This window comes from Eubalaena glacialis, chromosome 1 (assembly GCF_028564815.1).
Source record: "Eubalaena glacialis isolate mEubGla1 chromosome 1, mEubGla1.1.hap2.+ XY, whole genome shotgun sequence".
Lineage (NCBI taxonomy): Eukaryota > Metazoa > Chordata > Mammalia > Artiodactyla > Balaenidae > Eubalaena > Eubalaena glacialis.
The window spans coordinates 127,747,290-127,762,301 of record NC_083716.1 but is presented as its reverse complement, the minus strand read 5'-3'; the positions used below and the strand labels follow the sequence as shown (position 1 = coordinate 127,762,301).

General features: G+C 42.2%; 1 protein-coding gene across 1 annotated transcript in view; it reads left to right on the top strand.

Annotated features, from left to right (window-relative positions):
* Positions 1–10,254: 10,254 nt before the first annotated feature.
* Positions 10,255–15,012, top strand: part of MCM6 (minichromosome maintenance complex component 6) — a 42,666-nt gene continuing 37,908 nt past the window's right edge. Inside the window, exon 1 of the mRNA XM_061199507.1 lies at positions 10,255–10,445. Coding sequence (XP_061055490.1) covers positions 10,339–10,445 — 107 coding nt within the window. The 5' untranslated portion in view covers positions 10,255–10,338. The remainder of the gene's footprint in view (positions 10,446–15,012) is intronic.

Below are 15,012 nucleotides of genomic sequence, written 5' to 3'. Positions count from 1 at the left end.
GAGAGAGTGTATCATTTTTCTGGAGGACAGTTTGAAAACACGTATCAAGAGTATTAAAATGCTTTCCCCTTTGACTCATTAATTCCTCAAAAACATTATCTAAAGATTTAAATTAAATTTGTAAAAATATACTACATGGGTGGACTTTATAGTAATCTAGATAGCCATTAAAATAATACTGAAATATATTGGGTTGGCCAAAAAGTGCCTTCCCTTTTTAAGTAAAAATAAAAGACACATTTTTCACTTTCACCAAGAACTTTATTGAACAACGTATTCACCCTTTTGTTCCACTACCTTCTGCCATTTTTCAGGCAACTTCATAATTCCATCTTCCCAAAACTTTTAATCTTTTTGAGCAAAGAACTGTTCCAGGTGCCTTTTACAGTCTTCTAGGGAATTGAAATTTTTTCCATTAATAGAATTTTGTAACGACCTAAATAAATGGAAATCCAAAGGTGCAATGTCTGGTGAATACGGTGGATGAATCAGAATTTCCCAGCTAAGCTGTTAACAGTTTTTGCCTGGTCATCAAAGAAACGTGTGGTCTTGCATTATCCTGATGGAAGATTATGTGTTTTCTGTTAACTAATTCTGGATGCTTTTAGTCGAGTGCTGCTTTCAGTTGGTCTAATTGGGAGCAGAACTTGTTAGAATTAACCGTTTGGTTTTCCAGAAGGAGCTCATAATAGAGGACTCCCTTCCAATCCCATCATATACACAACATCACCTTCTTTGGATGAAGACCAGCCTTTGGTGTGGTTGGTGGTGGTTCATTTCACTTGCCCCACGATCTCTTCCGTTCCACATTATTGTACAGTATCCACTTTTCATAGCCCGTCACAATTTGTTTTAAAATTGGAACATTTTCATTACATTTAAGTAGAGAATCGCATACAGAAATACAGTCAAGAAGGTTTTTTTCGCTTAACTTGAATGGAACCCAAACATCAAAGCGATTCACATAACCAAGCTGGTGCAAATGATTTTCAACACTTGATTTGCATATTCTGAGTATGTCAGCTATCTCCCGAGTGGTATAACGCTGATTGTTCTCAATTAATGTCTCGATTTGAGCGCTATCAACTTCAACTGGTCTACCCGACCGTGGCGCATCGTCCAGCGAGAAATCTCCAGCAAGAAACTTCGCAAACCACTTTTGACATGTTTGATCAGTCACAGCACCTTCTCCATATACTGTACAAATCTCTTTTTTGCGTTTCAGTTGCGTTTTTACCTTTCTTGAAATAATAAAGCACCATATGCCAAAAATGTTGTTTTTCTTCCATCTTCAATATTAAAATGGCTACACAAAAATTCACCAATTGTGAGGACTCCCCTGGTGGCGCAATGGTTAAGAATCCGCCTGCCAATGCAGGGGACACAGGTTTGACCCCAGGTCTGGGAAGATCCCACATGCCGCGGAACAACTAAGCCCGTGCACCACAACTACTGAACCTGTGCTCTAGAGCCCGTGAGCCACAACTACTGAAGCCCACATGCCACAACTACTGAAGCCTGCGCACCTAGAGCCCGTGCTGCACAACAAGAGAAGCCACCGCAATGAGAAGCCCGCGCACCGCAACGAAGAGTAGCCCCCGCTCGCTGCAACTAGAGAAAGCCCGTGTGCAGCAACAAAGACCCAACGTAGCCAAAAAAAAAAAAAAAAAAAATTCACCAATTCTGATAAGTCTTTTTTTAAATGCACGCTGATATGACAGCTGTCACATACAATCTAACAAAATTGTTTCGAATGAAGTTAAAGACACCTAAGTGCTACTAGAGCCATCTCATGGAAAAAACCGAACGAACCTTTTGGCCCACCCAATATTTATCAAAATATTAACCAATAATGTTTCTGTGTGATACATTTGGGGTGGTTTTTATTGTCTTTTCATTTATCTGTATCCCTCTGCCTTTATTTATCTGTATCCCTCTGAATATGTATTACTTGCAATTGTTAAAATTATAATATACTATAAAATAAGGAATGAATGATTTTTTCCCTCCCCATAGGTTATATCAATTTACAGAAAATATCCTAATTAGAATCCTCCATTTCAACTTTCTACTTTTATATCACTTTATATTTTATGTATTTTGGTATACTTGCATTTTCCTGCAATTTGTAGTTGCATTCATATCCTGCTTCCATCATTAGGTTGTAAGTTTCTAAGAGCCCTATCTACAGAAATGTCTGCCCCTTGAAGGATACCCCAACACACTGATGACTGAAGCACAGGATTCATACACCGAGCTGTAGCACAGAAAGAACCAGTAGCAGCACAAAGCACTACAGCCCTTTGTTCCTGTTAATTAAAAATATAACAACAACAAAACCCACACTCTCAGATATTCTAGTTGAAGCCATGCTAGGAATCAGACTAGCTGTCCTTATTGCCTCCCACATACTGTGCAATGCAATGCTTTCTAAGCATTGCTATGTCATACAGTCCTCTATAACCGCTGAAAGGAGCACGGGCTCTTTTTGGTTTTGTGTTTCCTTTTTGTTTTGTTTCATTTAATTATTCACAATAACCTGGTGGACTTGCATTCAGATCAGAAAAATGTTTCATTTGGTTGCACCTGAGCTGCTTGTAAGTGCCTCTTTTTCTGAGCTGCCTGTCAACCCACCAGTCTTATAGGCCCAGGATGAGTCTCCTGGGGCTGATAAAAGATGGATGATTAGCTCCTGATGCCGGCACAGCCTGCCACAACTGCACATGAAAAGTACGAATCTCTTTTTGTCTTGGAGAATGGGTTGTAAAATTTCCTTTTTCAATTTCAAGCCAAGAAGATGGGTTTTATCTCTTTATAAAACACTGGGTAATTATTGGGCTAACTGTAACAGAAACAGTTTACCTGGTTGAGGCTCAATAGCAAGAAGGAATGAATTCTATCCAAGTCTTCAGTGTGCTCCACTTCAGCCTGGCCCCCTAGAATGTAAGCTACACAACAGACAGGCACTGCAGTATCAGTAGTACCTTAGTACTGATGCATAGTAGGTACTCATTAAATATTTGTTGCATGATTGAATAAATGAATGAATGGAGCAAAGTTTGGGGATTGCTGAGACTTTGGGGTACCAGGTAGCTTCTATTACCCAAATAATCATTTCTCACTGACAGACTGCAACCTGTAATTCTAAGCTCAGAATTTAATCCATTTGGCTTAAGGTTCTTATTTCACTTAAAATGAAAATGCCCTGTGCATTGGTAAGAGAATAAATTGGTACAACCTTATTGAAAACCGATTTGGCAGTTTAGGCAAATCGAAAATATTCATTCCCTTTCACCTAGGACCAGCCCTTCCAGAAATTTATCCTCCAGAAATACACACATACAAAGAGGTTTATTGCACTGTTGTTTCTAATGGGGGGCAAGGGGAAGAAGGGAGGGGGTAAAACCCTAACCTAACTTACATACCCATATGTAGGGGATTGGTTAGGGGAAAGCAATTTAACCACTGACTCTCCTCTCTCATTGATCAAAGATTCTCTGTGACCTTGCCTCCCTCTCTCCTCCAGGGTGCTTCTAAGACACATGAGCCAGTTCCTCTGTGGTGACAACAGGGAAACCTGAGAGGCACAGAGGGCAGCAGATGCCATCAAGTGGCTCAGAGCCCTCATGGAACTGGAACAAGAGACAGGTGAGGACCTGAAGGGGTACATAAGAGCATCTGATATAGTGGCTGTATGTTTTTTTACAGGAATGCTTGTCTTTTAGAGATTCATACTGGACTATTTACAAAAGAAATTATACAACGTCAGAAATTTCCCAAATAATTTAGTGTCAGGAGAAGATGGTGGGGTTATAGATCCAATAAGATTGAACTAGGTGATGGATACTTAGGGGTGCATAATTCTATTCTACTTTTTAATATATTTGAAATTTTCTATAATAAAAATTTTTCTTAAGAAAATGTGCCCTTTGGTTTCTTAGAGATGTTAAGTCTTCCCAAGTTCCCAGTTTTAATCAGTAAATAAAAATGTTTGATATCAAGCCAAAAGATAACAGCCTGAAAAGAAAACCAACCTAATCACGCAGAAAACTACGTGTGCCAACTGGGAGATGGAATGTTTCCAGAGTTCAGAGAAAGGAGAGAGAACTGTAGGCTGGGAGGCCAGAAAGTCTCACGGCGGAGGTGGGACAGTAAGGAGACAGGTCTAATCATAATGGACACATATCCCATGTCGCCAAGGGGTCTCCGGGTCCCTGCAAATGGGAATGCCAGCCACATCAGCCCTACTTGGGTCCTCATAGCACAGTCCTTAGGGAAATGCATTCCTGGAACACTGGCATTTGCTCTTGGATCTCCTCAATAACTCTGAAGTTAAGACATGCCTTGGGCCAAAGTTTCTCCCAGGCACATGTCATACCATTGTTGGTCTTTCCTCCCAAGTGGCAGTGATGTTTATGAAGCCCTTCATAACATCCATCTTCCACCCATCTCCAGCTGGTAGTCCTAATACAGTAAGTTGCAGAGCACACTCACTTCGGCAGATGGTGATGTGCAGTTCTGCGGTGTGGTGGGCTAACCAACCTTTACTGGTACAGAGTACACAGTACAGCGGGCTACAGTGGTTCTCTTTGGCTGAGCACTCATAAGAGCACTCAAAGGAAGGTTACACACACCACACACACACACACACACACACACACACACACAAGCACAGACATATGTTATACCATAGTGTATTTATGTCATCAAGTATATATATATATATATATATATTTTTTTTTTTTTTTTTTTGGTCTGGCCACACCACGTGGCATGCGGGATCTTAGTTCCCCAACTAGGGATCAAACCCGTGCCCCCTGCAGTGCGAGCACGTAATCTTAACCACTGGACCACCAGGGAATTCCTCTACAAATATATTTTTATGGAAAATATTTCAGAGATAAATAGCGTTATAATGAATCAGTACTGAGGAGGGCTAAATAGAATATGAGTATGATATCTAATATGTGCCAGGCATATTTGCACATATTATGAAGCACTTTATACATGTTATCTCTGTTAATCCTTACAATGACAGCCCTATTAGCAGGTTCTATTATTATCCCTCAGATAAAAACTCATTATACATATTAACTTATTTACTCTTTATGACAATAGTGCTGTTAACAGGTTCTATTATTGTCCCACAGATAAAAAACCTATTGCACAGAGAGGTTAAGTAACTTACCCAAGATCACTTAAGTAGTGGAGCCAGGACTCAAATCCAGAGCCCATGTGCTTAACTGCTGAAGCTATGCCAATTACTCGGCATACAAAACATCCTTCCAGGTACAACTGGATTCTGGTGCAAGGTTCTGAGTGAGTACTCTACTTTACAAAAGTACACACTTTTGTAGAGCAAAAGACTTCCCCATATTTGCCTTTTGGGGAGGACAAGTAGGATTAGCTAAGGCCAATTTTCTTGGAGAAGGGCTATATGCAGGGAAACTGCTAGCCCATCTAGTAACTGTGCAGTCTGGAACAAAGCTCTCTACCAGGGCCATTGGCTGGGCTGGTTGAGTTTGACTGGGTTTCAGCAGCCTTGCTACCATAGGTGGTAACCCTGGCCATATGAGTGCAAGAGGGTGTAACAGGAGGCCTCTGTGGAGTGAGATAACCCCTTCCATCGCAAATGTTGGGGGCCACGTAGTCTCCCCTCTTCTCCTCACTTGCCAGAGGGAGAGAGGAACTGCTGACTGGCTCTCTCTCCCTGCACCTTTGCTCCAACAGCCAACTGTTTCAAAAGCACCAAAGCTTGTGTCAAGGGCCTCTCAACCCAGACAGAGCAGAGCACGTCCCTTACAATCCACTCTGTCTTTGTAGCCCACCTTAGGAAGGAGTGGTCGCCACTCACTCTGCGTCCTCTGCTCTCTTCACTCCCCTGCAATCTAACTTCCACCCCTCCACATCACTGAGACTCCTTCCGCCATGTTTAGTCTCTGTTCTCCTTGACCACTCTGCAGCCTTCACCACTGACAATGACTAGTTCCAGAGTCTTCTCTTTTGGCTTTTCAGATTCTCCTCCTATTTCTTTGGCTGTTCTTTCCCAGTCTCTCCCATGGCATTTTCCTCTTCAACTTCCTTTTTTTTTTTTTTTGGCCATGGCCTGCGGCATGTGGGATCCTAGTTCCCTGACCACGGATTGAACCCAGGCCACCTGCATTGGAAGTGCGAAGTCTTAACCACTGGACCACCAGGGAAGTCCTACGATGCCCCCTCAGCCTCCTTTTAAATGCTGGTATTCCCCAGGGTCTCATGCTTGGACCTACCTTCTTCTCTTTCTTCAGATGCTCTCTGGGTGATCACATCTATTCCTAAGGCTTCCCTACCGTCTCTTCTGAGGATTCCTCACTCTGTTTCTGCTGTCCAAATCTTTCCTAAACTTGAGAAGAAAAAAAAAGTTAATTTCAACAAACCTTTGCTTATACAATTTTTTAAAATAAACTGCTTTCATTTTATAATGTTCTTTAGATACGTGTTGGCCAAAACCTCAGAGCTCAAGATTTAGGTCATTCAATGTCCAGAAATATCCACCCCATAACACTTAGCGAAGCCTGTCCTCATTGTAAATGAATCAGCTAAATCACACTTACTGTTCTGTTAGAAAAAAATCCAACTTTGTTTTTCAATTCAAACAAAAATGTTAATATTGTTTCAAGAAATAGTCTTAAAAACCACTGGGAGAGAAAATCTGGAAGACATTTTGTAAAATTAATGATTAAAAGCAGTCAAATTGATATTAAAATAATACCAATATAATTAAATTACCCATTTTCATAATAGCTATAAAAACAAGAATAAATTTATATGCCGTTCCTCTTTTCTTGAAGTATAATAATGTAATGTAAGTATAGTCAAAATGATGTTATAATAAATTGAGAAATATAATGAAAGTTTTAAATATTTTTGCAGTAACTGCGTGTGTGTGTAATTATGGCATTCACCTTTGGAAAAAATTAAATAAGTATTATATAAAAACAGGTAAAAACTGTCATCACTACCACTGCCCTCACCACTACTTTTGCTACACATCATGACCAAACTTCTCATGTGTAAGTAACTAAAGTGGAAGGCAAATGACTAAAAAGGCATTTAATCATGTACTGCTAAAAATGAATTGATCAGCAGCTAACATCTAATTCTCTTGTTTTGTTAATAAGAGGTAATATATATTACATATTTTATAACATGAGGATTGACTTTATTTGGAAGAAAATATTTCATAATCTGATTTGATAACTATATTATTGAATATTGTACACCACCTAAACCATGTAAAAATTTAATCTGCTGGTTTTATTCAAAATATATTGAAGTGTTGGTAATCCAGGAAAATATTACAATTAGCTTTAAAAGAATCAGCATCATCAACCTGTACTGTTACAGCCCAGCCAAAGATATGTCTCAGGAAAAAGAGCCCTTATCTTTTAGAGATGCCTTCTGACATATCTACAGATGAAATGATATGATATCTAGGATGTGCTTCAAAATCATAAGGGAGTGAAGAGAACTGTACTTTACCTCTATGGTCTTCCTCCCAAACCCCCTAACTACAGTCTAAACATGAGAAAAAATATCAGACAAATCCCAACTGAGCAATATTTTGCAAAATACCTGAGCTGTATACCTGAAAACTATCAATGTCATCAAAACCAAGAAAATTCTGAGAAACTGCAGACCAGAGGAGACTAAAGAGATAGGACAACTCAATGTAACATGGTATCCTGGGTGGGATCCCGGAAGAGAAAAGGGACATTAGGGGAAAACTACTGAAATCGAAATAAAGTATGGAGTTTAGTTAATAATACTGTACTGAAGTTCCTTCTTTAATTGTGACAAATGTACTGTGGTAACGTAAGATGTTAACAATAGGGAAAAATGGGCATAGAGTATATGACAACTCTATCCTACCTTTTGCAAGACATTTTAAAAGACGATTCTAAAATAAAAAGTTTAAGATAATCATTATGGAGAGGGAAAAGCAGATGGGGTGTGTGGTTGGGACAGGACTGGCCACATTTTAGTGCTTATCGGGGTTACATAATGAAAGTTCATTATACTATTCTGTCTACATTTACGTGTTTGAAATTCTCTATTATAAGGTTAAAAAATACATACATTGTGTTGGGGGTTCCTCAAAGCCATCCTCAGGTTCAATGATTTGCTAGGAGGACTCCAGACTCAGCATATAATCATACTCATGGTTATGATTTATTACAGTGATAGGATAGAAAGTAAAATTAGCAAAGGGAAAAGGCACAGGAGGCAAAATCCAGAGGAGACCAAGCACAAGCTTCCTAGAGTCCTTCCCCTCTGGAGTCATACAGAATGCACTTAATTCCTTCCCAGCATTAAACTGTAATCACACACACGTGTCTACCAGGGAAGCTCATTAGAGAAGCCTGTGTTGTCACTGGGGGCTGGTCACATAAGCACCGTCTACCGAGCACATGTCAAGATTCCAGACTCTCAGAAGATATTCAGTATCAACCACGTTGTTTGTAAAAACATTTCAGGCACAGTGAGCCATCCTTACCATTTAGGGAAAGTGTAATATCAGTGTAGGGAACTGTTTACCAGTCAAGTTCCCAAATGCCAGCCAAAGGCCAACCTTGCAAGCAGGCCTTTCTAAGGATAGCAGTCTCAGGCTTACACACACACAGAGGCATACTACTCTCTGGGATACAGCTCAGATATGTTCCATACCTCACATCCTCCTCTTCTATGGAAGGTACCTCCACTACCCTCACTAGGAGACCTCATCTCCTATTCTGGTCCAGAGGTGCATGTCTGAAGCGGGAAGGGAGGGCCTGTGAGGTGTAGACAGCCGAGAAGAGCAAGTTCCAAGTTTCTCAGTGGGCACAGCCGTAAATTAGCCTGGAACTCTGCACTCCTGTTCTTTGCTTTTTTCCTTCTGTACACGGTGCTTTAGTTCTGGGAAATCTACCTTGAGGATAGAAGAGAAAGAGAAGGGGAAAAAAGAAAAATGGGAAAGAAAAGAAGGAGGCCTTTTGAGAGAATGAGACAGAATCTGGTCAGCAAACTGCTCCTAGATAGCTCCTGGATCCATTCTTGTGCCAGTGCAGAAGGGCTGTGAATATCATCAAACAGGTGAGTTTGAGGTTCCTAAAGTATATACAAGTGGTGATGTCCTGTAGGCAGGCAGATCTGGAGCTGGTGAAGGGCTGAGGGGTACAGGTCTGCAAGGGTTCCCATCCCCTTCAAATGAGGCAATACACACATTAATACACTACAGCACACAAGCAATGAGTTTTTGGTTAAACCTTGTAAATATCTTGTGAATAGTGTCTTTCTCTATGTGTGTGTGTTAAAAGAATTACTGTAGCTTCTGTCATCCTGTTTGGCATTTAAAAAAAAAATTTTTTTTTTGTGCTTGGAAGCCTCAAAAAATGGAATTGATCCAGGCTTCTTGTAATTTCTTGGAGCCCCAGGAAACAGAACTGGTTGGTGATACAGATTCAGAAGTCATCAGCACCAAGGCCTTGGTGAATTGAAAACAAGTGAGTGAAGGGGATCGCCCAAGAGAGCTCCTTTATGGGAAAAGAGGGCTCTGGGACCAGAACATTTAAGGGACTCCCTAAAGAGGCGCCTACAAAGGAGGCTAACCAGGAATGACCAAAGTGATAGGAGAAAAATCAAGTGAAACGAAGCCGGGAAAATATGGCCAAAGAGAGGGTAAGTCAAGAGGACGCAAGCCAAGAGTGCGTTTGAGAGAGGAAGTAATCAACAGCGTCAAATATTCGCTGATTTTTCCCGGTCAGCACCAACCAGAATAATTCTGCCAACTCCCCTCTCTCCCCTCCCCCTAGTACTGTTACTACGTCACTTTTGACTCTTACAGGATTTCAGCCGGTGGTTTACAGTTTATGTCCTCCAATTAGATGGTTCAAGCAGGAGGTCGGAATCTTACTTTCCTCTTCCATAAGGCATTACGCCTCTTGCTCAATTAATATAAGTGAAACGATTTGAAGAATATTAGAAAAACCACCCCCGGGCAAAGATCTTATCTTTTAACTCTCTCCAGCAGCAAAATTCCCCCGCACACGACCAACTGCGCAGGCGCAGAGGCCGATCACCCGGCTTTCTCGGGTCTTTGCATTTGGCGCGAAATCTCCGCTCCGTGGGCGGGGCTGAGGGAGAGGCCGCGCTCATTGGACAGGTTTGGCGCGAAATCTCCAAGCTCCTGCGCCACGATTGGCTCCAGCCTTCCGGCGAAGGGGCGGGGCAGAGGAGGTGCGCGCCGAGCGGCAGCGTCCGGGGAGAAGCAACGCTCTGCGGTCCAGCGTGGCGCCGGCGGTCCCTCAGCATTAGGCAGCGATGGACCTCGCGGCGGCAGCGGAGCCGGGCGCCGGCAGCCAGCACCTGGAAGTTCGCGACGAGGTGGCCGAGAAGTGCCAGAAACTGTTCCTGGACTTCTTGGAGGAGTGAGTCGGAGGGCGCCCCTTACCCGCGGAACTTCCCCTCCCGCCCCTCGCGGCTTCCGGAGCCCGGGAGCGCCGTGGGCCCCGCGCGTGTTCGGGAACTGAGGGGTCGTGCGCCTCGGAGAGCGGGCCGCGGGGAGGAGGCTGGGCCGGGCTGGGCTGGTTTCCGGGGGTGAAATCCATCTGGAGCCCTTCCGCAAACTCCTGCCGTGCGCAGTGCCCTGGGCCGAGCGATATAGGCCCGTCGTTCAGTTCTCACAGCCTGTGGGGCTGGTGGTCGCGTAGCCCCCGGTTCCCTGTTCGGACCTTGAGGCTGGGTGGGGATGAGTAACTCGTCCAGTTAGGCCGCGCGTCCGCAGGGTCGCGGGGGAGGCCGAACTGGCGTATGAATCCTGGCGGGGGCCTGACTGGGGTCCACCGAGGGCCTGGCAGCCCTGGAGCCCGTGGAGTTGAAAGGGCCGGAGTGAACCCCGTGGTTGACGGATGCTCGGGCGAGGGGCCGACCTGCTTATGGCGCTGAACGCACTCCCTCCGTCTCTTCCTTTCCTTCCAACCCTCCAAACCCCACTTTTCTTTTTTTCTGTTGCCTTTTTTAGGCTGCAGGCATCTCAAACCCCCTCTCCCTGGCTTTCAGCCACTGCCACCAGTTACTTTTCTTAGATCGTGCAGATATAGCTCTGCTTTCCCTGAGTATGGACTCTACCGCCTCCAGGAAGAAGTGGAAGCACTACGGAATGTCTTAGGAAATTCTTTTTTTTTTTTTTAAGAGCTCAGTTTTTAAATTTGATCATTTCTTGCATTTGAAGTTCTCCTCGATGACATCTTGGCCTGAGACTCTTTGCCATAGTCCTAAAAAAAAAAAATCTTATGCGGTTTTACTAATATTTAGAAACTCCACTAAGTTGTTAGCACTAGTTATAGTGAAGCTTTAAAAAATTAGCACATGTCTTACGAAAATGCTTCCCATCCTTAAAATTTCTTTTAGCTATTCTCAGGGGCCTTAATGACTTCCACGTCTTCTTTTTTTTTTTTTTTTTTTTTTAATTTTATTTATTTATGGCTGTGTTGGGTCCTCGTCTCTGTGTGAGGGCCCTCCCCAGCCGTGGCAAGTGGGGGCCACTCTTCATCGCGGTGCACGGGCCCCTCACCATCATGGCCTCTCTCGTTGCGGAGCACAAGCTCCAGACGTGCAGGCTCAGCAACTGTGGCTCACGGGCCCAGTCGCTCCGCGGCACGCGGGATCCTCCCAGACCAGGGCTCGAACCCGCGTCCCCTGCATTGGCAGGCAGACTCTCAACCACTGCGCCACCAGGGAAGCCCCTTCCACGTCTTTAAGGCTCATAACATGGCAGGAAATTTTTTTTTTTTTATTGTGGTAAAACCTTTACCATTTTAACCTTTTTTTTTTCTTGGTCGTGCCCTGTGGCACGCGGGATCTTAGTTCCCCAACCAGGGATCGAACCCATGCCCCCTGTATTGGGAAGAGAGTCTCAACCACGGGACCACCAGGGAAGTCCCCATTTTAACTTTTTAAACACAGAGTTCACTGGCGTTAAGTACATTTACCTTGTTATACAGCCATCACCAACATCCATCTCCAGACCACTTTTTTTCTTCCCAAACTGAAACTCTGCACCCACTAAACAATGATTCACCATTCCCCCCACCCTCCTGCCCCTGACAACCACCATTCTATTTTCTGTCTATGAACTTGACTACTCTAGGTACCTCAGACTTGGAGTCATATAATATTTGTCCTTTTGTGACCCGCTTACTTCACTTAGCATAGTGTCTTTGAGGTTTTCCATGCTGTAGCATGTGCCGGAATTTCCTTTTTAAGGGTGAATAGTATTTCATTGTATGTCTGTACCACATTTCGTTTGTCTCTTCATCCATCCGTGGATATGTAGGTTGTTTCCACACTTTTACTACTGTGAATAATTCTGCTGTCTTACGAAATTCTGATAGAGTTAAAACCATAGTTTAATTTATATTTCCCTACTTTTGGCAATGTTACTCTCTTCCTGACAGCTCTTCATCCTTCAAAGCCTAGCTAAAGATTCATACCTCATTTGTTAAACCTTATAAACCTTTTAGGCAGCACCAATCCTTTCTTCCCGTATGTTCCCAACCTGCCATTTTCTGTCATGTCTGGTAATATATCTACCTGTCAGCCGTTTCATCTGAATGTAAATCCCATCCTTAATCCCACCTAGCCACCACACCACATTACACAGGTCCTCAATTATGTTTGATTTTAACAAATAATGTAATTGCCTTTGCTTCCTTGCAGTTTGCCATGCAGCTAACTCCTGGGCACAATGATGAACAAGGCAAATAATCCCTGTATTTGTTGGGAAAAAATGTTAACTCCCTCTCAAAATACCAACTTTGATTTGCCATTGCTTATGGAATAAGATCCAAATTCTTCACAGCTGCTCTTTCCAGTTTGATCTTCCACAGCCATTCTGTCATTATCCACACTCCTCCCATACCCTTCCTGACTTTGCCACATACTTACGAACATCTGTAGCCAATCTATCCACCACTCATTTTTTTTCTTTCAAATTTTAAAAGTCTTTCAACACTGAATTCCAGTGCTACCTTTTATATGCATGAAGCCTTTCTAGATGTTCCTGTTAGGCAAAATTAGTTTATATTCCCCTGCCACATTTCTTTTACCTCCTTTTTTTTCTTTTTCCTTTTTATTTTATTGTGGAAAGAACACAACATGAAATCTACCTTCTTAACAAAATTTTAACTGTACCGTGTTACTGTTGTACAGTAGATCTGTTAGAGCTTATTCATCTTGCTTGACTGAAACTTTATGCCTGTAGTACCTCCACATTCTCCTCTTCCTCCAACCACCATTCCACTCTTCGAGTCTATGAATTTGACTTTTGGGGGGGTTTTTTGGCCGCTCCCAGTGGCTTGTGAGATCTTAGTTCCCTGACCAGGGATCGAACCCCGGGCCCACGGCAGTGAAAGCGTGGAGTCCTAACCACTGGACCGCCAGGGAATTCCTGAATTTGACTATTTTAGATACCTCATATAAGTAGAATCATGCAATATTTGTCTTTCTGTAATTGGCTTATTTCACTTAGCACCATGTCCTCAAGATTCATCCATATTGAGACATTGCAGAATATCCTGTTTTAAGGTTGAATAATATTCTATTGTATGTGTATACTACATTTTATTCGTTCATTTGTCATGGACATTTAGGTGTCTTGTCCCTCTCTTTAGTAGAAATGTCTCCTATGAGAGTGTCAACCCTAACAGAGGAACAATGCTGTCATTTCCAGCCTGTGGTACCTCTGGCATAGTGCTTTGCAGATAGATATTGTTCATTAGGTATTTAACAGTTAGAACATGCTGTATTTGAAGGAGAAATTGATTTTTTCTCAAAACTAATCTGCATGGTTATGTTAGAAGAACAAAAATCAAATATGTGCTTTTGGAAAAAACACACCAGCTTTACTTTGTGTGTGTGTATGTTTCCATTTTCCTGAGGTCTTAGGTGCTGAAGCACCTCATTTCTGTGTATTTATTTGTATTCTGGTTCTTAAATCAACAGCTAATCTGTCAGTTTTCCCTTTAGAAATTAAATCTTTGGATTTTAACCTGAATTTCTTTCTTTTTTTTTTTTTATATCATTAATAGAGTTGGGTTTTTTGAGGTTTTTTTTTTTACTTATCACTTTTTTTAATACACAGCAGGTTCTTATTAGTTATCTATTTTACACATATTAGTGTATATATGTCAATCCCAATCTCCCAATTCATCCCACCACCACCAACAACAACAGCAACCCCCTGCTTTCCCCCCTTGGTGTCCATACGTTTGTTCTCTACATCTGTGTCTCTATTTCTGCCTTGCAAATGGTTCATCTGTACCATTTTTCTAGATTCCACATATATATGTTAACATACAATATTTGTTTTTCTCTTTCTGACTTACTTCACTCTGTATGACAGTCTCTAGGTCCACCCACGTCTCTACAAATGACCCAGTTTCATTCCTTTTTATGGCTGAGTAATATTCCATTGTATATATGTACCACATCTTCTTTATCCATTCGTCGGTCGATGGGCATTTAGGTTGCTTCCATGACCTGGCCGTCACAAATAGTGCTGCAGTGAACATTGCGATGCATGTGTCTTTTTGAATTATGGTTTTCTCTGGGTATATGCCCAGTGGTGGGATTGTTGGGTCATATGGTAATTCTATTTTTAGTTTTTTAAGGAACCTCCATACTGTTCTCCATAGTGGCTGTATCAGTTTACATTCCCACCAACAGTGCAAGAGGGTTCCTTTATGTCCACACCCTCTCCAGTATTTGTTATTTGTAGATTTTCTGATGATGCCCATTCTGACCAGTGTGAGGTGAAACCTCATTGTAGTTTTGATTTGCATTTCTCTAATAATTAGTGATGTTGAGCATCTTTTCATGTGCCTCTTGGCCATCTGTATGTCTTCTTTGGAGAAATGTCTATTTAGGTCTTCTGCCCATTTCTTGATTGGCTTGTTTGTTTTTTTAATATTGAGCTGCATGAGCTGTTTATATATT